General features: G+C 48.7%; 15 protein-coding genes across 15 annotated transcripts; 8 read left to right on the forward strand and 7 right to left on the reverse strand.

Moving 5' to 3' along the window:
- Positions 1-902: 902 nt before the first annotated feature.
- Positions 903-2,154, reverse strand: FOXG_16821 (uncharacterized protein). The gene has a single exon (XM_018396831.1). The coding sequence runs from the start codon at positions 2,018-2,020 to the stop codon at positions 1,028-1,030; it is 993 nt and encodes a 330-aa protein (XP_018257612.1). The 5' UTR covers positions 2,021-2,154; the 3' UTR covers positions 903-1,027.
- Positions 2,155-2,657: 503 nt separating this feature from the next.
- On the reverse strand, positions 2,658-4,289 carry FOXG_16822 (uncharacterized protein). The gene is made up of 2 exons (XM_018396832.1): positions 3,860-4,289; positions 2,658-3,811 (listed from the first exon to the last, which is right to left on the reverse strand). The coding sequence occupies exons 1-2, from the start codon at positions 4,153-4,155 to the stop codon at positions 2,776-2,778; spliced, it is 1,332 nt and encodes a 443-aa protein (XP_018257613.1). The 5' UTR covers positions 4,156-4,289; the 3' UTR covers positions 2,658-2,775.
- A 1,082-nt stretch (positions 4,290-5,371) lies between these two features.
- Positions 5,372-6,550, reverse strand: FOXG_16823 (uncharacterized protein; the record flags this gene model as incomplete). Its single annotated transcript, XM_018396833.1, has 1 exon — positions 5,372-6,550. The coding sequence occupies one exon, from the start codon at positions 6,548-6,550 to the stop codon at positions 5,372-5,374; it is 1,179 nt and encodes a 392-aa protein (XP_018257614.1).
- On the reverse strand, positions 6,547-6,918 carry FOXG_16824 (uncharacterized protein; the record flags this gene model as incomplete). The annotated part of the gene is made up of 1 exon (XM_018396834.1): positions 6,547-6,918. One exon carries the CDS (start codon positions 6,916-6,918, stop codon positions 6,547-6,549), a length of 372 nt encoding a protein of 123 aa, XP_018257615.1.
- Positions 6,919-8,449: 1,531 nt separating this feature from the next.
- On the forward strand, positions 8,450-8,845 carry FOXG_22600 (uncharacterized protein; the record flags this gene model as incomplete). The annotated part of the gene is made up of 1 exon (XM_018403014.1): positions 8,450-8,845. The coding sequence occupies one exon, from the start codon at positions 8,450-8,452 to the stop codon at positions 8,843-8,845; it is 396 nt and encodes a 131-aa protein (XP_018257616.1).
- A 33-nt stretch (positions 8,846-8,878) lies between these two features.
- On the forward strand, positions 8,879-9,382 carry FOXG_22601 (uncharacterized protein; the record flags this gene model as incomplete). The annotated part of the gene is made up of 1 exon (XM_018403015.1): positions 8,879-9,382. The coding sequence occupies one exon, from the start codon at positions 8,879-8,881 to the stop codon at positions 9,380-9,382; it is 504 nt and encodes a 167-aa protein (XP_018257617.1).
- Positions 9,383-10,047: 665 nt separating this feature from the next.
- FOXG_22602 (uncharacterized protein) lies at positions 10,048-10,650 on the reverse strand (the record flags this gene model as incomplete). The annotated part of the gene is made up of 1 exon (XM_018403016.1): positions 10,048-10,650. The coding sequence occupies one exon, from the start codon at positions 10,648-10,650 to the stop codon at positions 10,048-10,050; it is 603 nt and encodes a 200-aa protein (XP_018257618.1).
- A 135-nt stretch (positions 10,651-10,785) lies between these two features.
- On the reverse strand, positions 10,786-11,298 carry FOXG_16825 (uncharacterized protein; the record flags this gene model as incomplete). Its single annotated transcript, XM_018396835.1, has 1 exon — positions 10,786-11,298. The coding sequence occupies one exon, from the start codon at positions 11,296-11,298 to the stop codon at positions 10,786-10,788; it is 513 nt and encodes a 170-aa protein (XP_018257619.1).
- Positions 11,299-12,004: 706 nt separating this feature from the next.
- FOXG_16826 (uncharacterized protein) lies at positions 12,005-13,147 on the forward strand (the record flags this gene model as incomplete). The annotated part of the gene is made up of 3 exons (XM_018396836.1): positions 12,005-12,191; positions 12,302-12,535; positions 12,600-13,147. The coding sequence occupies 3 exons, from the start codon at positions 12,005-12,007 to the stop codon at positions 13,145-13,147; spliced, it is 969 nt and encodes a 322-aa protein (XP_018257620.1).
- Positions 13,148-15,874: 2,727 nt separating this feature from the next.
- FOXG_16827 (uncharacterized protein) lies at positions 15,875-17,278 on the forward strand (the record flags this gene model as incomplete). The annotated part of the gene is made up of 1 exon (XM_018396837.1): positions 15,875-17,278. The coding sequence occupies one exon, from the start codon at positions 15,875-15,877 to the stop codon at positions 17,276-17,278; it is 1,404 nt and encodes a 467-aa protein (XP_018257621.1).
- Positions 17,279-17,741: 463 nt separating this feature from the next.
- FOXG_16828 (uncharacterized protein) lies at positions 17,742-19,235 on the forward strand (the record flags this gene model as incomplete). Its single annotated transcript, XM_018396838.1, has 1 exon — positions 17,742-19,235. One exon carries the CDS (start codon positions 17,742-17,744, stop codon positions 19,233-19,235), a length of 1,494 nt encoding a protein of 497 aa, XP_018257622.1.
- Positions 19,236-19,528: 293 nt separating this feature from the next.
- On the reverse strand, positions 19,529-20,761 carry FOXG_16829 (uncharacterized protein; the record flags this gene model as incomplete). Its single annotated transcript, XM_018396839.1, has 3 exons — positions 19,529-19,719; positions 20,421-20,475; positions 20,687-20,761. The coding sequence occupies 3 exons, from the start codon at positions 20,759-20,761 to the stop codon at positions 19,529-19,531; spliced, it is 321 nt and encodes a 106-aa protein (XP_018257623.1).
- A 595-nt stretch (positions 20,762-21,356) lies between these two features.
- On the forward strand, positions 21,357-23,720 carry FOXG_22603 (uncharacterized protein). Its single transcript, XM_018403017.1, has 2 exons — positions 21,357-21,713; positions 21,767-23,720. The coding sequence occupies exons 1-2, from the start codon at positions 21,401-21,403 to the stop codon at positions 23,530-23,532; spliced, it is 2,079 nt and encodes a 692-aa protein (XP_018257624.1). The 5' UTR covers positions 21,357-21,400; the 3' UTR covers positions 23,533-23,720.
- Positions 23,721-24,928: 1,208 nt separating this feature from the next.
- Positions 24,929-25,549, forward strand: FOXG_16830 (uncharacterized protein; the record flags this gene model as incomplete). The annotated part of the gene is made up of 1 exon (XM_018396840.1): positions 24,929-25,549. The coding sequence occupies one exon, from the start codon at positions 24,929-24,931 to the stop codon at positions 25,547-25,549; it is 621 nt and encodes a 206-aa protein (XP_018257625.1).
- A 35-nt stretch (positions 25,550-25,584) lies between these two features.
- On the forward strand, positions 25,585-26,892 carry FOXG_22604 (uncharacterized protein; the record flags this gene model as incomplete). The annotated part of the gene is made up of 1 exon (XM_018403018.1): positions 25,585-26,892. One exon carries the CDS (start codon positions 25,585-25,587, stop codon positions 26,890-26,892), a length of 1,308 nt encoding a protein of 435 aa, XP_018257626.1.
- Between the last annotated feature and the right edge of the window lie 226 nt (positions 26,893-27,118).

Here is a 27,118-nt window from a genome sequence, read left to right on the forward strand (position 1 = left end):
GTATCGCTCAGGACTTGAAGTATTGGGGGTACAGTTGGCAAGCCTTGCTCAAGCTTTCGTCAACGTCGAGGGGACCAAGACCTTTGTCCTGAATACCTCCCCAAAGCTTGAGTTGAAAGCGCGTAGCAATAACGTCTCTCGACTCTTAACAGGCTTCCCAGAGACCAACACCCCAGATGTGAGCAGATCTGTTGGCGTGACCAATAGACTCTTGAATTTCGGGCGAGGTCTTGAAATCGGGATGAAGCGCTGTCATCTTCATTGGTTCCCCTTTTCCATACTCAACCACAGGTACTTTGCTATCCCTGAGGGATACCAGGTCGATGTAGTGTAGGCCATGCTCATTATCCGCAAAAGGAAAACAAGACGTTTCCAAATTTTCAGTCGCAGTTCTATCGGAAGCTTTGGGAACAGATGGAAAGTACGTGAAGCATTCCGTTGGCCGAGAGGGTTGACACGTTTTCTTCTTGCTTGCCTGTAACATCGGGATCAGGATCTTCGACGTTCACGAGTTGTTCCATGATACTTGAGCTTTGTTAGATTTATGCCATAATTGAGTAGCGGATGTCTTGCAAGTGTACCTGGGTAATGGTGGTCGAATAACCCAGAAGCTGTGGTAAAATGAGGTTGCGGTGAAGGAGAACTTAGAAGTATGGAGAGTAAAGAAGGCGGAAGAGGGGAAATCTCTGGAGGCTTGGGCCTCTGCTTTATAAACAATAACATGCAATGTTAAGGTTGTACCGCTGGCAGTGGCAGTGCCCGCGGCAACGGCGGTGCTGTTTTATGGACAAGCGAGGTGACGAGCCTGGAGAACAAGATGCCAGGGCGGGGTGCGGGAGTTAGGCAACCAGACTTTTGGATATTCTCAGCGACAAGACAGAGTTGAAGAAAGAGAAAATTGAACTAGTATTTGGGCATGATAATATCAAGGAAATTGAAGTGAAACAAGCTGTTAGTTGCTTGAAGGGATAGCTTCATCAATTCATAACGCTATTTAAATCTACCAACATCCCATCTTCAAATGTTTCTAGTAAAACACCAAGCATCTGACCTCAATACTCTGTCGCCCCTTCGCATCCGCCGGCGTAGCAGGGTCAACAAACGCAGTATGAGGCGTATATCCCGCCAACCCATGCTGCCCACCCTCATGGACCTCACTCTTTGAATCGAAACACTTAATCAACATGACCTCCTCTGGCGTCATGTCCTTGGCGTAATAAAACTTGTGTCCATCATTAGGCGCAACAGAATATGTCTCGCCTTTGATTTGATAGCCCTCTGTTGAGCGAAGTGTCGATGCATGGGGGAGAACTTCCTTTCCACGGTCGTCGTCGTCGTTGTCGTCGCGGTTGGGGTAAAGAAGATCGACTTTGATCATATCTTCAGGTTTTGTGGTGCGATAGTCGACGACTGCGAGGGGGAAGTCTGTCGCGGGATGGCCAATTGGTCGCCAGACGTTGATGATTTGGTATCGACCCTTGAGAAGCTCCTCTGTCTCTGAGGGATCGGTGTGTCGTCTCACACGAGCTTCAGCAGCACCGGGCGTTTGATCGACATGGACTTGCTGCACAGGCTGCCTCGGACTCGACTTCTCCCTCCTGCGAATCGTATGATCGAAGATAACAACCTTCTTGATCTCAGGAATCCTCTCTTTGAGCAGCGCTTCAACTTCTCCGTAGTATCCATTCCTCACAGCCGCATCGTCAGTGAATTCAGTTTCTTTGGCGGGAGACTTGAAGACATCGAAACCAGAAACATCTACACCGAAACTGGTAATGCTAGCGGCGCTGCGAATATCCACGACATCGCGCTTGTGCTGACTGCGCTCAAAGGAAGTTTGATCAACGTCGACTTTAGCCCATGGCTTGACTCTGTTTCCGTTGTCATCCAGACTCGATGTCGGATCGATGTAGTTGAAGAGTCCAGTTGTCATTTTGGTGGTTGTGAAGTGGAAAGGTCTGAGTTGAGCGGGGTTGAAGAGCGGCTTGAGAATGGGTCTTGTTCTGAGAAGTCGTGACATGCAGGTCTGAGATTTGAAGATGGGGAAATCGAATTGACTACGGCTGTTTCTTATATCCAATTATCGGTAGTTCAATTCGGAACCTTGTGTAAAAACCCCGTCTTTTATTTGTTGGTATCCCACTGTCATTCATTTGTCATCGTAATGAAATTTGTAAGCTCGGGTTTGCCGATGACGTTTGCGGGACCGTCAAGCATGCTGTAACACTAACAGATCACGTCACTTTACAGTGGCGATACTACAGGATCTGTTACTGTCTTAACTGGACCAGATTATCAATTTGCCGAGCTCAACGACGTTATTGGAGGCGTTGTCTCGAATAAGCCGTTGGCATTTCTGTTCATTCAACGTTTGCGCCTTTGACTAATTTTAATTCCTTTCAGCCCACATACCTGTATTCATGTTAAGCAGCATCTCACGTTATCATTCGACAAGATTCGACAGCGCATGGGCACGCCTGACAAGCAGTATCCAGATGCGGTCGCAAGGCGCAGATGACGAGTCAGTGATACCGCCAAAGGACTTCCCCTTTCACAGCTTGACAGTCGAGGTCGCCGAGGATGCTAGATCCGTGGCTCCAGTTCCTCCCGCTGGGCATGTCAAGAGGTTACATTGTTCACACGAAACTGGCGTTGCATTCCCTTGAAGATATGAGATTGATCATTAAGTCTAACAGTCTAGTACGCTTCGCTAAATCATCTAAAAGCACCTACAAGTACAAGCTAAAAAAAAGCCATTCCCGAATTGACAGCCTCTCAGTAAACCTTGTTCTCCTGAGGATCCGTCCAAGCAATCTTGCCAACATGTCTCTCCGGTCCCTTGATGAAGGTCAACTTTGGCGACTGCGCCATCTTGGGTGCACCCAAACCAAACAACATGTTCTGAATGGCAGTGATGCCAATGATATGCTTGTCGATGAACTTGAACACTCCAGTCTGCCAAGTGGCGCTGGAAGTAGCCTGACCCGAGCCCCGGCAAGCTTCAACAACGGGATCCATGCGTGAAGCTTGGTACGACTGGAAAGCGGTCGTGAGTTGAGCGTGGGTTGGGATGGGGGACTTCTGGCGGAGAGCGTAGAGCTGGTTGACCAGGGCGACGACGTCGATAAGGCCATTGTTGCAACCTGCGCCTGTGCTGGGGGTGAACTTGTGAGCCGAGTCACCTGCGAGAACGACACGGCCGCCCCAGCTCCAGTGGCTGACGACGCCTTCTTCGAGACTGACGAGGCCGGACTGAGTGCGAGCGTTGAAGGCCTCTTTGAGGGTGAGTTTGCCTCCGGGCGCAAGAGGAATGTGTCCCCATCGCTCAACAAGATCGACTTGATCCTGCTCAGTGTATCGCACCCGATCGCGAGTAGGCGCATCCAACTTCTCATAAAGACCCATGACGGAAGAATCCTCACCGGCAAAGAGCTGTGTGGCCGCACCAGGACCGTGAGTTTCACAGGTAGTGCCAGGCTCGATGCCAGCGAACTTGGTAGGCATGCGCAGCCAGAGAGCTCGGAATGTGGTCAGGAAGGGCTTCTCGTCGTTGACATCGTCAGAGCCTGCATCTTCAGCGAGAGCGCGCATCTTGTTTCGAACGAAACTGTGAGCGCCATCTGCTCCGATGACGATGGAACCCTCGTAGGATGTTCCATCTTCGCAAGAGACTCGGACGCCGGTTTCGCTGGGGATGATGTCGGCGACTTTCTTGTCGGTAAGGATCTGGCTCTTCTGAAGAGGAGTGAAAGAGTCGTAGAGGACTTTAGTGAGGTCGTGGCGGCTGACTACACGAGGAAAGGTCCCCAGACTAGAGCTGTTAGGTCGAGAGTATCCTGGGAGAAGGGGTGAAACTCACAGTTTGTTAAACAGGATGAACCAGTAGGCATCTCCGATATCGCGGCCCTGATGGTCTTGGCGGTTGATCAGGCCTAGAGGAGAACTAACTTGCTCAAGAGGAGCAGCAAGACCAAGTTGATCAAGAGCGCGAAGACCCATGGGGTTGAGAACGAGATTGGAGCCAGCATCGATGACTGCGCTAGATCGACGTTCCAGAAGGATGAAGTCAATGTTAGCTCGGGAGAGAGCATGAGCCGCTGTGAGGCCAACTGGACCACCTCCGACGATGATTGCTCTGAAGCGCTGAGTAGGCATGTTTTGGTTATTTTGGTCCTTGGGATGGTGAGTAAGTAAGAATATTGTGTTGCTGAAGGGTGAGGTTGAGGGTGTTGTTTGTATGAAATGGTAGTTGATTGAATGCTTGAGTGATGAAATGGATACTTTGAAGCGACTGAACACAGATATATATACTATTGTGTCACTGATGCATCTCGCATCTCGCATTGTTTTGAGGCTGCAGTCTTAGTGAACTGACGCTAGTGCCAGTGTCTTCGCACTCGGATCCATGCGAGTCGATTGCCAAAAGGGGATTAGTGGGTCGCTGATGAAAGCTTGACTTTGCGATCAACCAAGATCGAAATGCGATAAGATGCGATACAAACGAGATTGACTCATTCGCATAGGCTATTTCGTCTCTAAAATTATTATAAATTTAGAATAATTATTGATAGATTTTACAATTCCTCTAATGTTCCATGAAAAGCCAGTCCGTTTCCTCCATCGGTTACAGGGATGGCCTACCCCACTGCCCTTGAACAATAACACTGGCGATGCGAACATTGGTGCTGTATCTGATCACCAACGCAATGACAATAAAGAGGAAAATGGGAATAGCAGTCGGAGGAATGTATTACGCACTCGATTATCGAACTCGATTATCGCACTCGATTATCGCACTCGCAAAACGAAACGTTCAGGAGGATTGTGTCCTAGCGCCGATTGATTCCGCAGCCATCCAACGGCTGGCGATCGAGAAAATTGTGATTGGCTCGCATTTTGAGGTCCACTTCGCATTCGGGAGGCCATCAGCCCTATGACGACACGATTTAGCAGGGCTTAGCGGATTGCTTCAGTAGCATTGGAGGGTAAGCGGGAAGTCAAACTGGCATGCGGTCAGGTGCGGGAGAACTACTCATTACCTTTATTCGAAGAGGCAAAGCGGTGTTCGGGTTAACAAGCGAAGGATTAAGCCGAGTTTGCCAAAGCTCAGTGTCCTGGAACGAACCAGTTGCAGCCACGCAAGTCTGAACCAATGACGCAGCGAGATCAGCCTGACTCCCATGAACAACAGAACGATGTGTCCCTGTTCACAATTGGGCAAAGTGACTCACGGTTCGTCTGATGAAGATTCTTGAATGCATGTGACTTGAATTCTATCATGAGGCTGTAGGCCGTGTCTATAAAGTCATAATCTATCAATTTCCCTCCCGCAAACATGCTTGCATGCAACCGCCATTCTATAAATTCCCATTCATTGCTTCCCCTTCCTCTGATACCACTTTGTCTTGAGGAAGTAGATAATACTGATGCCAAGTCCCAGCCCAGCGAAGCCAACAGCCATGTAGAAAGCTGATCGATAGCCAATCAATAACTCGTGCTTTGACTCTCCACCATTCGTTACATTCACCTCTACTGTAGCAGCGAATCCAAGACCCAAACTGATACTGTAGTTCACGATCGTACTGACCAAGCTTGCTGCGATACCTTGGTGCTCTCGCTTCACAGAGTTGGAGAGGATTAGTGTCGCAGCGGGAAACGACATGTCCATACCGAAGGTCATGATGATGAGGCCAAAGAAAGATTGATACCAGTAAGACTGCTCGACGGGGGCTGTCATCATCAGAATTGTACCAGTCGTGAATGCTGTGAGGGCGAGGAGCATCACCAAAGCAGGATGCGACACATGAAGAAGCCATGCAGTAATCAGTGAAGCGCAAGCTCCAGAGATAGCAACGGGGCTCATCCAAGCGCTCGTAAGAAGAGGTGAGGCTCCGCGCAGCATTTGGAAGAATTGCCAAGTGTAGTACACCCAGATACCGAAGGTTGCCCAGCCGCAGACAATGCAGCCCAGGATGTAGGCAACGTCGCTCGTCAGAGCATCGAAGGGGATGAGAGGATGCGATGCGACGCGCAATTCGACGTAGAAGAAGACGGGAACAAGGAGCACTCCAACGATGAGAAGGACGAATACCCAAGGTTTATCCCAGCCGTCGATGGGGGCTTGGTTCCAGGAAAAGTTGAAGAGCACAAGAGCAGTGATACCGGTAGTTGCGCCGAGAAGATCGAGCTGACCAAGGATGTCTCCCCAGCTCATATCGGCGGAGGAGAGCTTGTGAGGAGGGTCGGGAATGATGAAGTATGCCATCAGCGCAATGAACGCCAGTCCAAGGGCGAAAGAGTAGTAAGTCCAAGGCCACCAAGAAGGATCCCCATGAACAAAGAGTCCAGCGAACAAAGCTCCAAAAACACAACCACCAGGTGCGCAAGCTCCAAAGAGCGCAAACGCAACAGCCTTTCGACCACCGGGCTTGTACGAAGCACCCAAAATAGCCAGCCCGTTCGGCATCACGAGCGCAGGTCCAATGCCCTGAAACACCCGCGCGAAGATGAAAAGAACATGGTTGGAGTAGTTTGCCAGTCCGCAAATCATAGACCAAACAGCGAACCAGACAAAACCGATGAGGAAGAGGCGCTTGTATCCGAAATATCGCCAAGACGACCAGAGAAGAGGATGAACGTTCCGACTGTGAGACTGAACCCGGCGATGAGCCAGCTAAGCTCCGCGGGATTAGTGAGGTTGAATGAGTCGCCGATGATATGTATGATGTTGAGGCAGTTTCCGAGTGCGGCTTGTGTCATGAACTGCGCCATGCAGATAATCGCCACAAAGAGGATCTCACGCGGGAGAGAAAAAGTTTCAGCTATTGAGACGTTGGACTTGGTTCTTGAGATGGCTTCCTCGTCTGGACCCGTGAGCGTGTTGTTATCCGACGGCGCGTCCCTCTCAGGATCAGGCATAAAGCCTTGCTCTGCACCAAATTAGCCCCAATCCTCAACCCAAGTAACGCGTTCACTCACCTTTTTCGCTTTCGGTCACCATTTTGGATAATGCTCAAAGTCTGATCTGTCCAGAACATCATTATCAAGGGATGACGAGATGGTATATAAAAAGCGGCGAGAAAGTCCGAAAGACTGTGTATATCCGAAGATCCGTACTTCCGAGCCAATGAAGCTGCAACCGGGGCCGTCAGATCTCCACAACAGCATTTTTACCCTTATTAATGCAGATTCCAGATCCGAGATGGGAGATTATCGCGATTAGCGTCGGAGATATGTCAGATTTTGTATATCCGATTGTGAGAAAGCTGAGAAATCGGGTTTGAGTTTGTTTGATCGGTGGAGATGCTACGTAAGGCGGGATGCTAACTGACCAATGCTATGGTGTTGCATGTGATGAACAGGGTTGAATACGACTTGCGATATGATGGATGAAGTGTAATCGTGGACGCTGTGACTAATGGACTGCAATGAATAGTGTTCCGAGCGGGTATGAATTACTCCGCCTTGTTATCAGGCGGAAGAAGTGTTGTGATTGTCGTTGATGATGTTCTCGGTCTCCGAGCCACTGTAACATAAAGCTTCACGGCCGGTGATACTGCTTAAGAAGAACAAGCCTACGTGCTCGGCGTCAATGCTTCCAAATCAGGAAAAAATAGTCACATGCTCGCTTTCTCGTTGTTAATGGAGTGATGAGACTCAACAAACAGCATCGCCTTACTACGTGAACTTGAGGAGCTGGAATGAAGTAACATCGCAGACACAGAACGAGTGTTTATACTGACAGGAAGATTCAAACAAATGTTGTTTGTGCTGTTTTGCCTAAATCATTTTGTCTGAGATATCGATGGGGCTGAACTGAATTCTCTCTCGTGTTCCTGTAATCTAAGTTGACAGCCTAAAGTTTAACCTTATGGGCAGTGAGTACCTCCAGAGCTGAAAGTCTAGCAACAAGGCGCAGTAAATCTTCGTATCATCATTATATAGGACTTTTATCAGATAAAATCTTTTCCCCTATTTTATATTTCATCTTCGGTGTTCTAAGTAGGTACTTAGCAAGAGGCTTCGCGCGTGTCACCAGGCGATAATGAATCTCATGAGTTAGTGCGGTACTTGATGCTGTGAGATAAACCCACTTCCATTTGTGAAACTCAAAATGTGGATAATTCGCTCTCAGCCAAAGATTTATTCTAAACTTTCCGTAATGAGTCACGACTTGCGTCTCTTGTCAGTGTCAAAAGCTTTACGTTGATTATAAAGTGGCTGCCTTTCTCTCGTAATTCTCCCCTCCTCTGGACTCCACCCAAGGATCATTTCTTGTCAAAGTCGGCCATGTTCCCACCACGGGGAACTACAAACCCTTCAAATCGTGGGGATCTGGCCAAGATGGCAGTATCATCCTTCCATCCATTCCCGAGACTACCTCTTGAGCTTCGGCTCCTGATTTGGAGCGCAGCTTGTAATTCCTATGTTTCATACCAACCAAATGATCATGCCGTACATTACGTTGATCTTGAGCCCAGTTCTGACACTCTTGGCATATCACAAATCCACGGCGGATGTTGTCCAAGGAGACAACAACTCGGCCTGTTTGAATAACTCTCTGTGGGGGGCCTGTAAAGAGTCACGGGATGTCGTAGCACGACACTCGCGCGTCGATGGCCAAGACCAGCCTCATCCTCCTGCGATGCTCAGCATTCGTGACAGCGAAGGACATTGGAATGCTCCTGTTTGCCCGACAAAGGATATATTTTGCATCAAGTCGAGTAGCTGGGAAACCACTGACGGCAATGATAAGCCATGGCAGATAGCTATTCCAAATTTGAGCCTGACAGCACCGTCAAATATTCCCATCAAGAACATCGCATTCGAATTCGACCCAACTTGAGATACAGATCTTCCTGGAACCTACTACGATCTCATGTCAGAGAACTCCGCCCGGGGATTTTTATCACGTTTCTGCTATAACGCATTCCTCAACAATTCAAGGGAGCATATGATTTGGCTTTTTGAAAAGACTGGCCAATGGTCACGGAGCCGTTGGGGCTCTGAGGATAACATGGGCACGTCATTCCATGGTTGCGACACAGAATATGTCGAAATTCACCCGCCCTTTGACTGTGATCATTGTCACCATTGGCACAAGTTCGACGGAATCTTTGACAATCTCTTCATATTCATACACAACGTCGGTTTTCTCAGCGAAGTTCTTAACCGGAATCATCCCGATTGGAAGCCTGAGCATGACGACTGGAGGAACGACTGCTTTAGTAGGGTTGAGTTTTATATCGATGATAACATCCAGTATCTTGCTCGTCGGGACAAGCAAGTCGAGCAGTGTCCAGGAAGGGAAGATAATGCGCATCAGCCGCCGACAGGTGCCAGCGAGGATGAAGATCTCGAAATCGTATCTGAACAACTTTGAGGAGACAAGGCCCAGACTCGATTATAAGGAGTTCTACAAGCTAAGATTCGCGGACCTTCTTGAGAGGCAACCAACCTCCCCATGGAAATCATCACTCTAACGCTGCATAGACATCTGCCACCCGTTACTCACGAGACAACGGTGCAAACGTTCGAACGAGGAGCTCTTAGGATAATCTATATTGGATTCGTGAAGGGCGAGAACAATACGAAAAAGAAGCATGTAATGAGTTTGGTGCCTAATGTGAACAAGGCCGTTCACCAACTCGACTGTCGCGCTGGTACAATCAACGTCCTGTTATATTATGTTATTAGATAGCTTTCATAATTCAAATTGAGGAAACTACTTCCCCTGATTTTGTTATGCTGCTCACAAAATGTGATTGCCGGAATTTGATCATCAACTCTGCTGATTTTACCATGACATCACTAGCAAAGAAGAATCTGACACAACATTGCGTACGTTTTCAAAGCCAAAGGTCATTACTCTGTCCTTGAGTTTCTGCTCTATCTCATCGCATCTGGTGCACTACTATTATAGATTACAGAATACCCCTTTGGCTTCCAACAAATCACACCATTCCCGTTGCTCACTGGAGTGAGACTCAAATACATGACATGTTCTGATACCCATGGTGCTGGTGATCAAAATCTCAGACACCCAGATTACTCGCCTTCCTGATCACTGCCGTCACTCCCACCACTCAGATCGTCGCTTTCGTACTCAAACTCGATCTCGGTATCATCCTCAGTTTCGTTGTCAGTTCCGTTGTCCTCCATGTAATCTTGCATTTCATTGTCCTTGCGAACAAGAAGTTTGATATGGTCCTTCACTCTGAACGCCATGGGTTCCAGACCCAGCTCTTGAAGGTCATACATGTCTTCGTTGTCACATACCAGTCCGAACGAATCCATGAATCTGGCCACGGCGCCCTTGAGCAGGCTGATCGTGTTGTCGCGAGTGGCTTCCCAGTTTATCTGGACGTAGTCCGCCTCACAATCGCGATAAACAGTCTCAAACACCTGACCAGGTCGTGCAACCCAGCGAACGTCGTCATCAATGATCCAGAGATTAGGCGCAGGAACGGACTTTTCAGAGAGAATCTCGACCCAGTGCGCAAGAAGACCTCGCGGGGAGTTCTCTCGCTTCAGTCTGTTCTCTCTAGATGGAAAGGCGTTGTTCCAACTGTGGTCGAACTTGAAAGCGATGTTCCAGCGTTCCTTGATCGTGAATGTTCGTGTACCGAGGAATGGCGCCAGTAGCTTCATGCCGAAGAGGCTTCGTGACAAGGATTTGAGCTTTGTGGTGTCGATACAGAAGATGTCATGAGTAGGCCTCACCACTGGGAGCCATTTCTCGTTCTTCTTGAAAGGAACAATAGTCGAGGGAAAGTCTTTGCTGTACTACCCGCAGAGATAATCCTCGATAGGTTGTTCTCGAAAGGTGAGCCATCCCTCAAAGTCCAGATGCTTTGCAATCACAGATCGCGACTCTTTGCAGGCCAACCAAAGACCTGCATCCCAGAGATAGGCGGACTTGTTGGGGTTTGTTGTCTCGGAGGACTTCTCACAGGGTCTCTTGAGGGCTCTCAGCGTGACATAACCAGTATCATCACTTTCGACCTCAAACTCTTCATCATAGCCCTCGAGGTCGGCATCAAAGATGACTAAGTTGTCGAGATATTCCTCGTCATCCACGTCCTCCACACCCTCCTTACCCTCCTCTACGACGTCCAAGGTGACATAGTGAAGGCCGTGGTCGGCGTTGGTGGAAGGGAGGCATGCGGCTTCCCAGATCTTGAGTCGAAGCTCAATGGGCAGGCGCTTGAAATAGCGAAAAGCAGGTGACATCTCCTCGTTGATCGACAGGCTTTGATCTTCTTGCTGCTGAGCATGGGGTTGTGCCGCTCCAGCCATGGTTGCTGCGATTTATTAGATGTGTTGTTTTGTGCCGACAGCATAACATACCTGCGTGCGGCTGAAATCAGAGTGGTGGCAAGTAAACGCAGGAGTTCAGGAGTTGAGAGTCTCGTGCTGAAGGGTGAAGGATGAAGGAAAGAGAGAGAGAAGAGGGGAGGGAAGTGGAGGTTGTGAGCGGGAGCCTGGGCTTTCTTGTAACAGCACGTGACTATTGCTTGCTACAGGACTAGGCAGTCGCCGTGGCAGTGACAGTGGCCGCTGGCTGTGGCAGATTAACACAAAATGCATGTTCCCAGGAGTGTCAACCAATCAAAGAATGAAGCCACTGATTCACCGCAAATGTGCATTCAAAGGATCGAGAACTGGGATATCAGAGGTCGAGATGCACTTATCAACTTGTTTGCGATGTTTCATATTTGATGTGAGAGAAGCATTTGACAATTCGGTACAAGGTAGAAATACTAAAACTGTCATCAATGGTGTCTGCCAAGGAAGCCAGGGGCTCGAGATAACGGGCACATTCGAGTTACAGCAGCCTGGTAAATGTTCGGATGAGGCGAAATCTTGATGTACCATAGTTTAATCTTGCAGCTGGATCAAAGTCAAAAACACAAATAAAAGCTTGACTCACATCATTGACTACATTTCAAGGGAGCATTTCTCAAACCTTGATTGAAACTTGATTATTTCCTCCCGTATAAAGATGTCCATCGCCTGCCACTTGATTGTGCTCAACCTCGGATTTTCAGGGGCTTTTTGGGACCATCAGCAATACATGGCCCTCAAAATGCCCTCTCCTTTCCACCCCCTCACCAAGCTGCCCATTGAACTGCGACTCCAGATTGGAATGCTGCTTGTCTTCCATCCACGCCACACGACCGTGGTATACAGTACGTCGACATCTTCAATGATCGCGCGATGCCCTTGAGATATAACTTGTCTCTAGCTCCTGGTCTGGGAGTGTCAAGCCATGAGCCGAACACATCCGCCTAACTCACAGATGGAGGTCTTTGGAGAGCTTGCAAGGAGTCGAGAGAGGTCATACTCAAACATGCACACATCGACGATTGGCTCAGGGCCCAAGAACAATACTTTATCAAATATCGGTCGGGTGAGGAATATCAAGCGGACTGGCTAGGCGGGGAAGAGGCGGTTCACCTTGCGATTCTCACGATCGCTGAGGAAGACCAAGAGTGGCATCTGGTGGCCTACCCGGCTCGGGATATTTCTTTGCGTCAGGACAGAAAATTGGAAATATATATACAGATATCCTCATAACCCACCGTTACATATACCAGCTAATGTCTACGGCACTGAAGTATGGCGTATCATCAAAGATTTCGCCATCGAGTTTGATCAGAGCTGGTCCATCAATCGCCCAGGGAACATATACGACCTAAGCGAAGAGAACTCTGCTCGAGGATACCTGGAAAAACTACTCTTCGACCGCGCGCATCATAGAAACTTCGACGGCCTTGAGAACATCTGGCTCATCGACAAAGGCGCCATGTGGTCGAGGCATCCCCATCAGTACTACTGTACGTCTGACGCTGAGGGATTACAAGAAGCCCCAACCCCCGAACATCAGATTGTTGCGGTATATCGCGGTTGCGACGCGGAGTATGTCGAGGTTTCTTTGGAACAGTGCTCTCACAAAACCGCCGATGGTATGGCTCCATCTTCGAAAGGGTTTGTCGAAAAGCTAGGCCTGGAGTCCAACTTCGTCGCCCTTCCTCCATTGGCCCAAATGCGGTCATCCCCTAAAAAGGACTCAGCAACACTGGCTCGACGCTCAGTCGAAGTTGGACATGGGGTATTCTTTTTCTCATTCAACCATATTCAATAGCGTTCTTAATATCCCTTAGGCTCAGCCACACCCTTAGGCAGGACTGGCCCCGACTCAGCAGACTTCGCGAAAGACTGAAGAAAGCTGGACGATTGCTATGCATTGCTGTCACAATACGTGGCTCAATTGCACCCTTGGGCAGAGCTGGCCGTAACTTTTAAACTCTGAAGAAACTCTCGGACGATCGGGGTCTTTGGCAATACGGTTTCAAGGTTATCGGTACGACGTTGCTCTGTGGCTAATTCAGTACACTTTGCTGATTATTGGAGGAAACTTGAACGGAGATGGCCTTGTTTGTGGAGACTTTTCTCAAAAAAGCGGCTTTCAGTTTTGATTTGACGGTCGTTCTAGAAGAGGGTGAACAGCTCATATAACGCAGATTGATCCACGAGTGTCGTGCCGAGGTTACCCCATTCCAAGTATCGCAAAAGAGAATCGTGGGGGATTCAGTGTTTTGTGTCATAGTCTGGATGTGCATCTTTTGGAAGCCTCAAGCGAATGGGCGCAGATATCTCTGTCGATTGGTGTTCACCTATTCATTGAATAACGCTCGATGCTTGCTTGCTTGAGGAGATCCATGTTCAGAGCGTCTTGCGGGTGCGGTTGAATGTATCTCACCAGCCTGTGTTTCTGGTTCTGTGCGTTCTTTGTCTCTATTAGCATCCCTTCCTCCCATTTTTGGCCTGTTCTTGCTTTCTCGTTCCCTCCCAGTAAATGGAATCTTCCGATCGCGGGCCCCTGGCCTGTTGGTTGTTCATCTCCGCCAAAGACTCAACGCTCGCTGAACTTGATGGCTTTTCACACTTTCACTTAGCTTGGACTCGGCAGGTGTAGGATGGGTGGCCTTCGAAATGGGCGGCGGAACATAAACTTTGGATCTCGATTCATCATCAGAAGAGTGGCCGTGCTTCGGTTAAGCTGAGCCTGAAGGGGCACAGGGGCAAGTAACATTGTCGGCAGTGGCAAGTCGGTTTTGTTCTGACTGAAGGGACGAAAGAGAAGATGATGGAAGCGGAAGTGAATGTCTGAATGAGGAGTGCATTGTGCTTTTGGAGCTCGGATGATGTCTCGGGGGTTGAAGCGGACGATGCGTTCGATGGGTGATCATGTTTGATGACTTGTTGACGATGATGAACTGGAGAGATGAAGAAGAGAAGATGAAGGCTCACCAGCACCAGCCTTAGAGAAGCGGAGGGCGATGACGCAAGTACCACAGCTGGAGAAGGAGGAGATGTTCTTGGATGGGAAGAGCCCAACACGTGACATGGCTTCTGAAGCGGTTGCCTTCTCTCGGTAAGCAAATTGAACCGCCGCAATCTTTACTGCCCTGCGCTGCCACAAGCCAGCGCCCCAACTCCAGTTTTCTTCATCACAACAACCGACAGGGAGTGAGATCACTGGTCGATGCAGTTGCTGCTATCACATCTCGTTGAGCTCCTCGCATCCCTGAACATTTGGGTCGACACAAGTCTCTTTCTAGCTTGATAGGCTGGCATTGATATGTCCAAACTTCACCTCTTCCGTGCGTATATCATCACTAGTCTCGTTCTGTGTTGATTCAAACATTGCTGACACTGACTGCTTCTGGCATTTAGCCAACAATTCCAATCAAATGTAAGTCTTCTTTATGCGTGGCGACTTGTTAATGTAGCTAATATGTCGTCTCCATGATCATCAACATTGGCGCCTGTAAGTCATTAACCCCTAATGATATCAACTAATATAGCTAACATGCGGCTAAAAGGGACCTTACGGCAATCTCGTAAGTTAGCTCCTTTGTGTCTCAGCATCACCTTGCCTTATCGCCATTGCCTACGTTGTCGACCATCTGGGGCCTGCAGCAATCATTCCCAACGACCAACATGAACCTTTTGGACCCGTCCCCGACTTCACACACTATTTATTGATTCCAAACCCGTCACCAGACGGCTGAGCGCTATTCGGTACTCCAACGGTCTGTCCATCAGCCGCCGGTCCCGCCTGCAGAATCGCCTCCATGGACTTACCTACAACCATGTCACAATACAACACCATCGACCCGCCCCCCGCTCAAATATGTCAAGAGACAAGCATTTTGAACACAATACTACCAGAAGAATTGAAGCCTCAGATGCTCGAGGCGGGGGAGCCTCACAAGAGTTAAAACTAATCATTGTCTCACGGCTACAACAATCAGTGACAGGTGGCTCTCACGTTCTCTTGTCAAAGTCTGGTCTAAACTTGAGATCCATGTTATAGTTTACGATCATCTTATACAAGTTTAGGTAAGTTTTAGGCAAGTTCTAGGGCCAAATTCCCATGTATTGTTCGCCAATCCCAGCAGAGGACCAATGGAATGATTTGCGTTGCACGACGTTCAACATAAACTCGCTTTTGAAACCTGAACAACCAGTTTGTACAAAGAATTGGGACAGAGCCTGGCGTCAGTGTTCCTGCTGAAATCTATCACGGGAGGATTTTGCTAATCCTGAAAAGTCTCTTTGTTAAGCCAACATCCACTGAATATGACTGTGGCGAACATCCGAACAGATTTCAGAACACGATCGAGTTATCAAGCGAGCTTTCTTGGCCCAAATCCTCCTCAACGTTGTCAATCTATATAAGGCCATCTTTGAGACTCTCCCAGAGATCTTTCCGAATCACCAACATCCGTCAGCTTATCACAATCTCGTTCCACACGAACCACGTCAGAATTACAGAAACATCTTCACCTCAACATCAACAACCATGTCGCACTCTTTCGAGATAAACGGAAACTCTCCTTTTCTCTTTCTCCCTGAGCATCTTCTCATTTCATTCTTGAACAAGGCCTCTTTCGACGGAGCCGATATTGATGAGATCATGACGGAAGTCTTAGGCACTCGTAGATTGTTCCTTTCGGAACCACGTCATGAGTCCGAGATCTTGAAAAGCGTACTTCGCAAGGGGCAGTTCCCTTTCACGCTGAAAGGTTACTTCAAGTTTGGTTTCCAGCCTTGTTCCCAGTGGATGTCTGCGCAGAGTCGAGACCCAAACCGCGGCGAACAGTCAGTCATTGTCGGTTTTGCGGAGCGATATAAGTCTGAAGAGGATACAAAAGATGGTCTGAATATCTTGAAGTTATTTTTACAGCAAACACTCCAGGCTATCGCGGCTTCAGCTTCTGACCCGTTTCCACGACCCCCTATCGACCACTTGGTTGAGTGGATCAAATGGACCGCAGATGCATTGTTTGCTGATGAGTTTCGAGATGGCATCTGTGACATGATCGAGATGCTGTGCAAGAGGGGCGATGTAATTGATTTTTATCAAGATCGCTTTGGGGCCCAAAGCCATCCAGAGACAGCACCCGACAACGCAGTCGAGCTTGCAATGCAATCTTACTGCCCCAGCTCTCTCCTTGAGAACTTTCTCATGTATCGCCCAATTGGCGAAGGGCCACTGACCGCTAGGAGCAAGCTCTGGAGACGTTTCGGTTCTGATCTGCCTCGAGGAACGCATCGCGCTGTGTCAAACTTGGAGTGGATCGTTGCTGGTATTCACACCCGGTTCTACGGCCGAAAGTTTGGTCCTTTCACTGGTTATGGTGAGAGACTCAAAGGATTTGATTACCCGGATGGTATTGCTGAAGTATACAAGATCAAGGCTCATTTGCTTTCGAACGACTACTGTACCGACAACACTGAAAGGGAGGCTCTAAACAATCTCTCTCAGGCGGTCACCAATACCCAGGAGATGATGTCATTCACTGGTCGTCTTCATCATAGTGAGGAGAGCGAGAATGAAGGCTTATTCAGACTTTTCAGTGCTGTATCATGCCTCGCTTCCAATTCTTACAAAACGGAGTGTGAGAAGCTGACTGAGGAGTTTGGCCCACGACGCCATCAATTCATCATCAATGATCGATTTGATCCTCGAATTGAATGGATGAAGTATACAGCTGACGTCAAAATTCCTGAGTTGCAGAGTGAACCTGGAAAGAAGTTTCGCGATGAGGCTCTCGACATCTGGCGACGCTTGATCATCGAGCGCGGCGACAGCCGCCGATGGTGGGAGATTACGGAGCAGGGTAAGTGGTTCGTTCCTATTGAAGATGTCAAGTCTTCTCTCAGAGTCGCGAATCCATCTGCTGCAGATGCTATGGGTCTGTAAGTGTTTCTGCTTTGGGTTGTTTGGGTTTTTGGGGGAGAGCTTTGGTGTTTTCGCGTGGCCCCATGGCAGACGCTGGACGCTTTACACTCGGGAGTCTTGAGTTTGTTGAGATCTAGTTGAATAAAAAGGTAAGGACATGACCCCAATTTTCGAATCGTACCATTGTGAGGGAAATAAGATAGTGACCGTGATACTAACGTTGCAATAACCAGGATGTGAACCCCGCACAACAGCCGCCGATCCCACTCAGAGTCGGGGAACCTTGATCATATCCTTCCTGATTGAGTATACGGAACCGACGCTTATCGGCCGGTCATGTTTCTCCATGAATGTTGAGCGAATCTCGGTGCGGCTCTACAATTGAAGTCCGGATCCTTCCGTCGCGCTGACTCGGTATAAAAGATCGACAGCGAGGCTTCTTCAGGTTTTCCCTCCTCCAAGGTTCTCTGCTCAATCATCGATCATGAGGTCCTCTTTGCCTCAGGTGGCAACAGCCAGCATCCTTCTGGCTTCAGGTGTCAATTCTCTCGCCGTCGCGCATCCTCACTCCTTGCGAAGCGACACGCCTGATGAGTCCCCGGCTCTCAAGATTCCTGGGTTGCCTCTTCCTAACGCGACGAAGTCCTACTGGCAAGATCCTCCTCACCGCATCGCCAACCTCCGCACTACGAAGGATCTGCCGACAGAGAAGACCTTTGACTATGTCATCATTGGTTCCGGTATCTCAGGTGCTGCTACAGCACACAAGCTGTTGGATCGCGACTCAAGCCTATCAATTCTGATGATTGAAGCGCGAACTGCAGCTTCAGGCGCGACTGGTCGCAATGGAGGTCATTGCAAACCTGGTGACTACAATGGTGTGAAGGCATGGGTCGAGGCATATGGCGAGGATGATGCTCTTCGAATCGCCAACATGGAGCAGGATTGTGTCGACGACGTGCGCGATTTTGTCCGCTCACACAACGTTTCGAGTGATTTCACAGACGTCGAGACCGCCAGTCTGTACTGGACTGATGATTCGTTCAAGACAGCCGTTGAGTCAATTGAGTTTCAGCATGAGCTTGAGAAGCGCCGGCCCAATGACGTTCCCAAGAACAAGAGGACTATCTGGAAGGGCCAGGATGCTCGCGATTACTGGGGATGGCCTGAGATCGTTGGAGCTGTGACCTTCAAAGCTCATACTCAGAACCCATACCATACCGTTTGTGGGATGCTTGAGTACAGTCTTGAGAAAGGTCTCAATCTACAGACAAACACCATGGCGCTGGGCCTCAACCAGCTCGGCAAGAAGACCAAGGCTGGAGCAAGATGGGAAGTCAAGACGAACCGAGGAACCGTCAAGAGCAAACAAGTCGTCCTCGCTACCAACGGCTTCACCCCGGCTCTTCACCCCGGCATCGCAAGCACCAACTTCACCATGCCTGTCCGTAACCAAGTCTCCGCCGTAACGCCTTCTGCCAACACGACCGACAACAAGGTCTTTCGACGAAGCAACAGCGTTCCCGATCTCCACAGCGGCAACGTCTACATCGCCGCTCAGCCCCCAGGCGCCAAAAACGCCGGCAGTGTTGTGATTGGCGGGTCAACACAAATGTCCCCCACGCGCGAACGCTACATCACGGACGATACCGCCATCAACGACCAGATTGCATACGTTCTACACGGCGCAGCGCGAACGGTCTATGGTTATGAGAACTGGGGCGGTTCAACGAAGGTCATTCAGGACTGGACGGGTATTGTGTGCGAGACACCGGATGGGTTTCCTCTGGTCGGCGAGGTTCCGGCTGAGGATGGATTGTGGGCTATCGTTTGTATGAACGGGCATGGGATGGCGTGGGCTTATAGGAGTGCTGAGGCGCTTGTTGATATGATGACCGAGGGAAAAACGCCGAAGTGGTTTCCTGAGCAGTTCAAGGCGCAGCGAGCGTGGGAGGTTCAGAATAACGAGGAGCTGTAAATGTTGAAAAGAAATCAAAAAAATTGAGAGATATTTGTTTGGTCAGAACACGAGCTAAGTGAGGTCGCATGATTAGTGAAAGCGAAACGTTGCTTGCCCAACTCGGCTACCAATGAACCCCCAGTCGATAGCATTGACCTTCCTAGCATGACGAAGAACTACAGAACAGAATCGCAGCAATGTGCACCCTGTTAGTTCGTGCAGGCTAAATGGACTGTTAATTTATTAATGCCGGCAAGTACAAAATCTCCGACGACTTTGGTGGTGATAGATATTCCTAGTGCTGTAGACTTTTATTGGACGACGTGAATGCTTCCTATGGTGTCGGCGATCTTGCCGGCTGTTGCGTTTCCCGTCGAACCCGGGGTGACCTTGGCATCTCCTTTCCTCTTTCTCCTCTTCGGCATCTCCGTTGAATCGAAATGAAACCGGCTGCTGACGAGCTTGTGTAGAGTGGGCAGCGAGGCGGACACAATTCCAATTCCTGATTCAACAATAGACCAAAATTACAATGTTTGCGACGTTATCTATTTCATTGTTAGATAGACAAACAAGCTGAGGTAGTGAGAAAGGATACTAACACAGATAATTCGGGATAATAGTGTAATACTTTACATAGGGAAGTCGGATTATAGTACAGAGCGGTGCCCCGTCAACGTTAGTGCACACCATTAAGCACTCAAAAGGCAACAACAAGCCTCACAAAGCGGCCGATCCCAGAACAGCACTGACGCCAATCTTTGTCGCTAACTTCATGTTGGATTTGTAGAGCATAAAGAGAGGCAAGATAGCACAGATCCAATCTGTCACGACTGCGCCAGCAGATACAAGATAGCCGAGGCTTGCAATGACTACTGTTGATGCACATGTTCCTGTATGGCCCCAAGCGGTAGAAATTGGCCGGCAGATGAGGAACAGCCCGATAATAACGACGCTTGTAGATAATATGGCAAATGTGAGGGTGCACCAGATGATAATACGGTGCGTTTTTATCACGGCGATGCGGAGAAGGGTGACACAAATGGAGCTTTTGAGAAACAGCAACGAGAAGCAGTATGTGACTTGGAAGTACCAGAGGAACTGAATACACGTGGGTAAGCCACTGCTCTTTTTGGCACTAACTCACAATACATACCTTTCGTCCATCATTCTGCAGATAGGTATTTAAATTCTCGTCTTTCGTACCAAGGCCGGCAAAAACACTTCGCGCAACAATACCGCTCACAACGACATATAGCATCTGAGGTAAAGGTGTATCAGTATTGTACCTTGATTTATCACATAACGGATTTTCGCTTACCCAACCGATCAGCATGAGACCATCATCGACGTCAAAAAGATGGTGTTTTAACCGAGCGTAATATCTCAGAATAAAGATAATTGATGTTGGAATGAGAAAGAAAATTCCCACTGCAAGGAGAGTACGGCCAAGAGATGTTGGCTCTACCGACCTTGCGGTTGCATCGATGGCCATAATATGGTGGAGAGTAGGCAGGATAAGATCTCGAGAATAATCGACTGGCCATTTTGGATAAATGCACCAGGTTTTACAGGGCAGAGTTGCTCCTTCTAGCGACGTGACTCGACCGCAGCTTGGCCTCACTCCACACAAGTGGCTTCGTATTCGAACGAATCGTTGGGAGGCATCGCAGATTTGTCTCTAATTACTGCATCTAGAGACGTGGGACAATTGGAGTCGTGGTAAGAGACGTCATTAATTCAGCGTGCTTTTGCTGGTTGGCTTGTCATCCCTCACGAGGTGCCGTCTCGTGAGTTTCTGTTGGCCAGGCTTGAGGCCTGCGCCGCACAGCGTATTAGCTGCGTCTAAACAATGAGTTTTATTATTATTAGGAAAACTGTTACGACTCAGCGGTCATAGATCTAACTGGTTACCAAATGAAAATGAACTCAGCGGTTACGCCACGCGGATCTTATACAACAACCTCAGCAATTAGCCAGCCATGGTTTTACGTGACCAGACACCGCCAACCTGTGAGCCACCGTAGTTGTATTCTCTACAACTACGGTGGCTGTGCAACTAGGCAGACTAGAAGCTCAAGCCACAGCCCCTCATTAACCAGGATGATAGATAAGAAAAAAGCTCACTGTTGTTCTTGTTCAACTAGACAGAGACTCTCTAGACTATCCAACTTATTCAAAACGTAATGGCTTCTTCTCCGTCAAGGCTTTGCACTCTTTGCGAAGGCATATTTAAAGGGGAGCTCCCAGACAGTCGCCAGTGGCTTTCACATCACAAGAGAGCGGACCTCCTGGCCGCATCGCGTCTTGGCTGCTTTATCTGCCGAACCGTCGTGAAGAGCCGCTCTTGGGATGCATTTCCTGAGCAGGCTTCGGATACTTTTCAGTATCATATTTTATACGAGCGAGGCCAGTCTGGCCTTGAATTTCAAGGATTGACTATTCGTCCATCGTTGAATACAGGAGCAAGATGGAGTTTCAGAAACGAAACCCTCGGCCGTAGGATTTGCAGACACAGCAGAAACAATTAAATATTCTGATCTATGCAACAGGTGGAAAACAAGCATCCGACTTCTATACTCCACAGACGGATCCTTTTGGCTCTGATCTTCCTCAAAAGTGGATCCAAGACTGTATCGACAATCATACAATATGCAACCAGGATGATCTGTCATATCGCCCGACAAGATTATTGGAGATTATCGATTCCAAGCGGCTGAGACTTGTAGAGACTTCCACAAGCTCGACTGGGCCATACGTCTCCTTCTCTCACTGTTGGGGCAACCAGGAGATGCTTATGCTGAAAGCCGAGAATCTTGACCAGTTTCGCACCGAGATTCCAGTGGATGACCTCCCTAAAAAGTATCAAGAAGCGATTAACTTCTCTTCTCGTCTTAATATTCATTTTATATGGATCGACTCGCTCTGCATTATTCAGGATGATGGAGAAGACTGGCAACGCGAGGCTATTACTATGAATCAAGTCTATGGTTGTTCCTTACTCAATATATGCTCCGCCGCAGCCGCGGACGTTAACGGCGTAAGCTTTCGCGGAAGGGATCCGGGTATAATGGAAGCTCTGTTCTTTAATTCATCTTGGGATGGTGAGGAGCAAAAAAGCGTCTACCTTGAGTACGACACGATGTGGGACGATATCCTGAACTCCCCATTAAGGAAGAGAGCATGGGTCTTTCAAGAGTGGTACCTATCTCCTCGATCACTCATCCTCGCCCATAGCCAACTGTGGTGGCACTGTCGAAAAAGGGTAGCTTGCGAGCAACACCCGGAAAACCACTGGAATGGAAGATCTCTTGAAGGAATGAAAGACAACAAACCAAAAGCAAAACCGTGGCTCTCAGATGCCCAAATCTGGGAGACGTATGTCCGAGAATACGTTGAGACCCGTCTAACCCAAGAGTCCGACCGGCTCATTGCATTTGCGGGAGTTGCTCAGGGATTTGGCCAGTCTCAGAAAGAGATACATGATCAGTATGACCCAGAGAACATTAGACCCGACCTGCTTGTTGATGGATCTTCCAAGATATTTGATCAGTATCTGGCTGGATTATGGCGCTCGCATTTGCCTCAAGCTTTGTGTTGGGGAACTGATAACACTTTCACCAGATCAATGCGAACGTCCGCATACACGGCCCCTTCTTGGTCTTGGGCTTCTATGACAGGTCCTATTCAGCTAGCGGGCCTCTCTCCATTTGCTAACGACACTTTTGTCTCTGTTGAGTCCGTTTGGCTCAAGCACGCCGATGAGAGCCACAGTACAGGTCTTATCCATGGCGGATATATCAAGCTCCGAGGGCATCTTATCGGGCCACTTACTTTGGAACACCAGGAGTTGCCAAAGCTTAGCTCCAAAGGCCGCATTGAAGTTGACGATGCTACAACATACCTGCCGAAAGTTACTGACGGTGGTAATTTCGACACCTGGGGTGGTGTCTTATATCCCGATGAAATGACACAAGACACGTCTGATAGGATAGTTCCCTTACTATCCTATTTGGACAACCTCACTCCAGGTCTCTGTGAAAGGGGTATCATCGATAATGCATCGAGAAAGACTGAGCGATTGGAAGAAACCAAAGGTCGTTACTTTTGCTTACCTGTTGTGCGGGATGAGTGTTTTGTGAAGAATGGGCGTTTTCTCTTTGAGGATTCGTTTGAAACTCTCTACTGCCTTGCTTTGTTTCAACCTACACATCAAGATACCGTTTTCCATCGTATTGGGATGATAAGGTTCGAGAAGGAGATACCGAGTGAGCAGTTTGAAGGTACTTATGCTAAAACTACAATTACGGTATTATAAGACTAGTGATTAGTATTATCAGAACCTCGCAGGTCAGGCAATCCAATATAGTTTGGACATCTTGCTACCTGTTCTCCTAACAAAGGCTGATACACAGAAAACTATTCCAGGTTTCCGAGTCCCCTACAAACATATCTCTGGTGTGCCTTGCAAGAACATACGGGATAAATTCATCAAAGCCTTGAACGTCTGGATCGAAGCTCCAGTTGAGAAGATGGCTCTGTTGAAAGAAGTAACCAACATACTTCACAATTCGTCACTCATGAGCCTGCAGTGAAGGCAGCCTGGTAGGTATTAGATTACACCTGCTTCTACAATCACCTACCCTGTGCAAGCGCACGCTGCCCAGCAGACCCGCAAACTCCTAAGGACCTTCGTGACCTTACCATGACCGTTATAACGACGAATTTCGGCAGCAAGCTAGTCTCTGGCCTCAGAGCCTGCCGGATTAAAGACTTGGGCTCTCAATCTCTAGTAGCTGCTATCTGAGATGGCCTCTATCTGTAGGGGAGGAGTGAGCAAGCTTGGTTATATGACCGTGATCTCAACTAGTGGAGCCACGGGAACGGATTGACAATTTGCTTAAAACAATTAAAACTTAATCCATAGACTAGATAGGAATACAGGCCTGCTCTGGCCGAACTTGCATGGCGTTGTTCTATTATAGACCTTGGTTAAGTCTTGTTTCAAGTAGCTTGTTATTTTCCGAACTCGCTCATTAACCCCGACTTTATACAATCATACAAAGGAGACACTGATCTACCAGGGCACTGTCCTGTTTTATGCCTGTATTACAATTAATTCATTTTACCCTTGTCTGAAGGGTGATGATTGTATGCAAGAAACACCAATGATGGGCCCAATAAAGACTCTACGATCTTGATGCAAGTGAGATGTAGAGACAGATCATACAGATTTAATTTTTCAAGTCCAACCCTGAGTCCGAGCCGGCCCATCAAACATCAAGTCTCGGAATGAAGCCCACCTATATTCGCCCTGGTCATGACAGAGAGGTACCTCATTGGCCAGTCTCTTGACCCCTGCGAGCGCAGCGTCCATAAGCCCATTTGTCTAGAGTGCGAAGTTCAAAGAGAAGCAATTGTGCACTTTCAATGGCAAACACCCCATGTTTCTCTTCCTCTCTCTCTTTACATTTTTACCGTCCTTTCACACTCTCTTTTCTCTCTCTTTAATCAAGGCTAAGGCTGCTCTCATGGCCGAGTTTCACAACGTCGAGATGCACGCATCACAACAGCACGGCATAACACACGCTACAGGCTACCCCAAGGGAGCATCCGTCGGATACAATGACCACGATTCCAGTATCAGAGAATCAGGTCGACCTGACCTGCAGGAAAAGTGAGCTCAGTCCGCCTTCAATATCGTCGAGACCCCTATGCGATCTGCAACAACCTTCTTTGTCCCGCCGCAGCAGCAGCGCGATCAACGATGGTGGCACAGAATTGGCCGCCCTGGAATAATTACCCTCACATTTGGTACGGGTGTTACATTCTTTTGTACCGCACTCCTTATCTTCCTCTGGAACGGCGCCGACAGAGCAAGAAGTGGCCATCATCGTGCCAAATTTTGGGACGACATCGTATTCAACGGCTGGGCAACACAGCTAGTCACCATCTGCTCTGCTGGCATACGAGTATCGATTAGTTTTCAGATTGGCCTTGCCGCTGCTGCAATGGCAGCCGTTATCCTCGAGACTTCAGGTGGTCGTTTCTGTGATACAGCGATGCTGTCTATCCAGAGAGCCTCAAGCTCTAGCGCCGGCCCGCTGGATCTCCTCCCCACGGCTTGGAGGCACTTCTTTGCAGGTCGCGCCTCGGGACTTCTTTATCTTCTAGTCCTTGCTCTAACGGTCGTCATTGCATTAATATCGACCCTCACCTTGACTATCCTCCTCTTCGATCTCGGCGAAGGCCAGATCTCGGCTCCGATAACCACTGCTATCAAAGCTGTTGGCTTCGATACAGCAGCATTGCGTACTGGAGATCCAGGCCTCTAGCCCATTGGCGATTTGCCAAGACTCGTCCTGCCGAGATGCAGACACCACTTCGCATCGACAATGCTGTCGATACAGGAGACGTCTATCGCGCAATGCTGCCGTATGATAAGGCATCGGACAGAACTACTCTCGAGTATTATCATGGTCCTGCTGTTGTTATCAATCAGCGAACTGCTTGTTTCCCACCAACTTTCGTCAATACTTCAATCCAGTGGGACACAGGTGAGAGGACAGGGATCAACGGCTTGTATCTAAACGCTACATTCGCCGTTGAAAACCAGACTGACTTCCTTGGTAAGGAGCTAAGCAAGACTGTACAGGTATATTGCAAGCTACACAACATCTGGAATGACACCAAAACGTCGAGGAACTGGCCAACTGCCTTGTGCAACGAGCTTGCGATGGTGGAAGTGTCCTCGAAAAACGTTACAATGAATCCGCTATCTGGTTTGTCATATGGCTTCAGATATCTTACCCTCATAAACTCTGGTGAAGTGCTGAATGGGCGTTTTGAGTCAGGCATGGGTAGTGCAATCCCGCCTGACCTTCAAAAGGAGTTGGATAATTTGTCATATCGGACAGATGGGCCATGGACATTGGCCCAGACAGCTAATGGAACTGAGGTGCTGAACGCCACTATGTGTTTCATCAGCCAGAATCTGCCTCACAAGTTCAACGTCACTATGACCGGGAAAGCCGTCGCTTCAGAACCTACGTTCTTGACGGAGTTGTCAAGCCTTACAGTCCTAAGGAACGATACAGGTGTTCTCAGACAACTTGGCGTTGGCATCTCTCCGGACAATACCACGGGACGCGGCACCTTAGATCTCGAAGTCCACTCAGGGCCATACCTTTGGATAGAACTCGACGGAGAAGTATCGATACAGTCTGCGTGCTTGGAGCTTTGGGTCACACTGGTTGAATTTTCCACTCTCGGTGGCTGGAGCCTCGCAGGCAACATTGCGTTCAATGACCTCACCACTACGGTCATTTGGGCGACGCATTCAGAGCATGCAGCTATGTTCCAGAAAATCCTCCATGAGACCGGTAACCCAGCACTAGCCCTGCAAGCAGTTATGTTCCGTGTTTATCAGATGTTATACTACGACTGGCTTCCCATCTTCGAACCTACACACGAGGTTACCACTATCAATGCCCAGAACGTCGTCGTCCCACAACAGTGGACTAGTTTCATCATTGCCATAGCTATTCTTATTATGCACTTTATCCTGACAGCTCTTACCTTGGTGCTGTTTGCAAAGCGAACACAATCATCCCTTCTGGGCAATGCTTGGCAGGCTGTTTCACAGTTGGTCTCTCCCGAGCATACGCGCAGCTGGTAGCGAGGGCATGAAGGATAGACAGGTTGAGGCGTTGGCGAGATCAGCGGGCAGAAACAGAGAGGTTTATGCTTTGGCAAGTGGTGTTGATAATGGTAGGATTGAGTTGTGTGTGCGTTAGAGATAGAATCCTGGGGAGCGCAATTGTGTAGTCCGCCAATAGACAGACAAATCGATACCTTGATTTTTGTTTCATTCTCTCTCTTCATAGGTCTCTCAAAGGTTCCCT

The sequence above is a fragment of the Fusarium oxysporum genome, chromosome 13 (assembly GCF_000149955.1).
Source record: "Fusarium oxysporum f. sp. lycopersici 4287 chromosome 13, whole genome shotgun sequence".
Taxonomy (NCBI): Eukaryota; Fungi; Ascomycota; class Sordariomycetes; order Hypocreales; family Nectriaceae; genus Fusarium; species Fusarium oxysporum.

What these genes read in the sequence shown, in the direction of transcription:
- FOXG_16821 (XM_018396831.1), bottom strand. Translation starts at nt 2,020, where the DNA reads ATGTCACGACTTCTCAGAACAAGACCCATTCTCAAGCCGCTCTTCAAC.
- FOXG_16822 (XM_018396832.1), bottom strand. Translation starts at nt 4,155, where the DNA reads ATGCCTACTCAGCGCTTCAGAGCAATCATCGTCGGAGGTGGTCCAGTT. An exon ending in TTCATCCTGTTTAACAAACT is followed by an intron (nt 3,812 to 3,859) that starts GTGAGTTTCACC and finishes TAACAGCTCTAG; the next exon opens with TCTGGGGACCTTTCCTCGTG.
- FOXG_22603 (XM_018403017.1), top strand. Translation starts at nt 21,401, where the DNA reads ATGGCTTCTTCTCCGTCAAGGCTTTGCACTCTTTGCGAAGGCATATTT. An exon ending in CAGAAACGAAACCCTCGGCC is followed by an intron (nt 21,714 to 21,766) that starts GTAGGATTTGCA and finishes TCTATGCAACAG; the next exon opens with GTGGAAAACAAGCATCCGAC.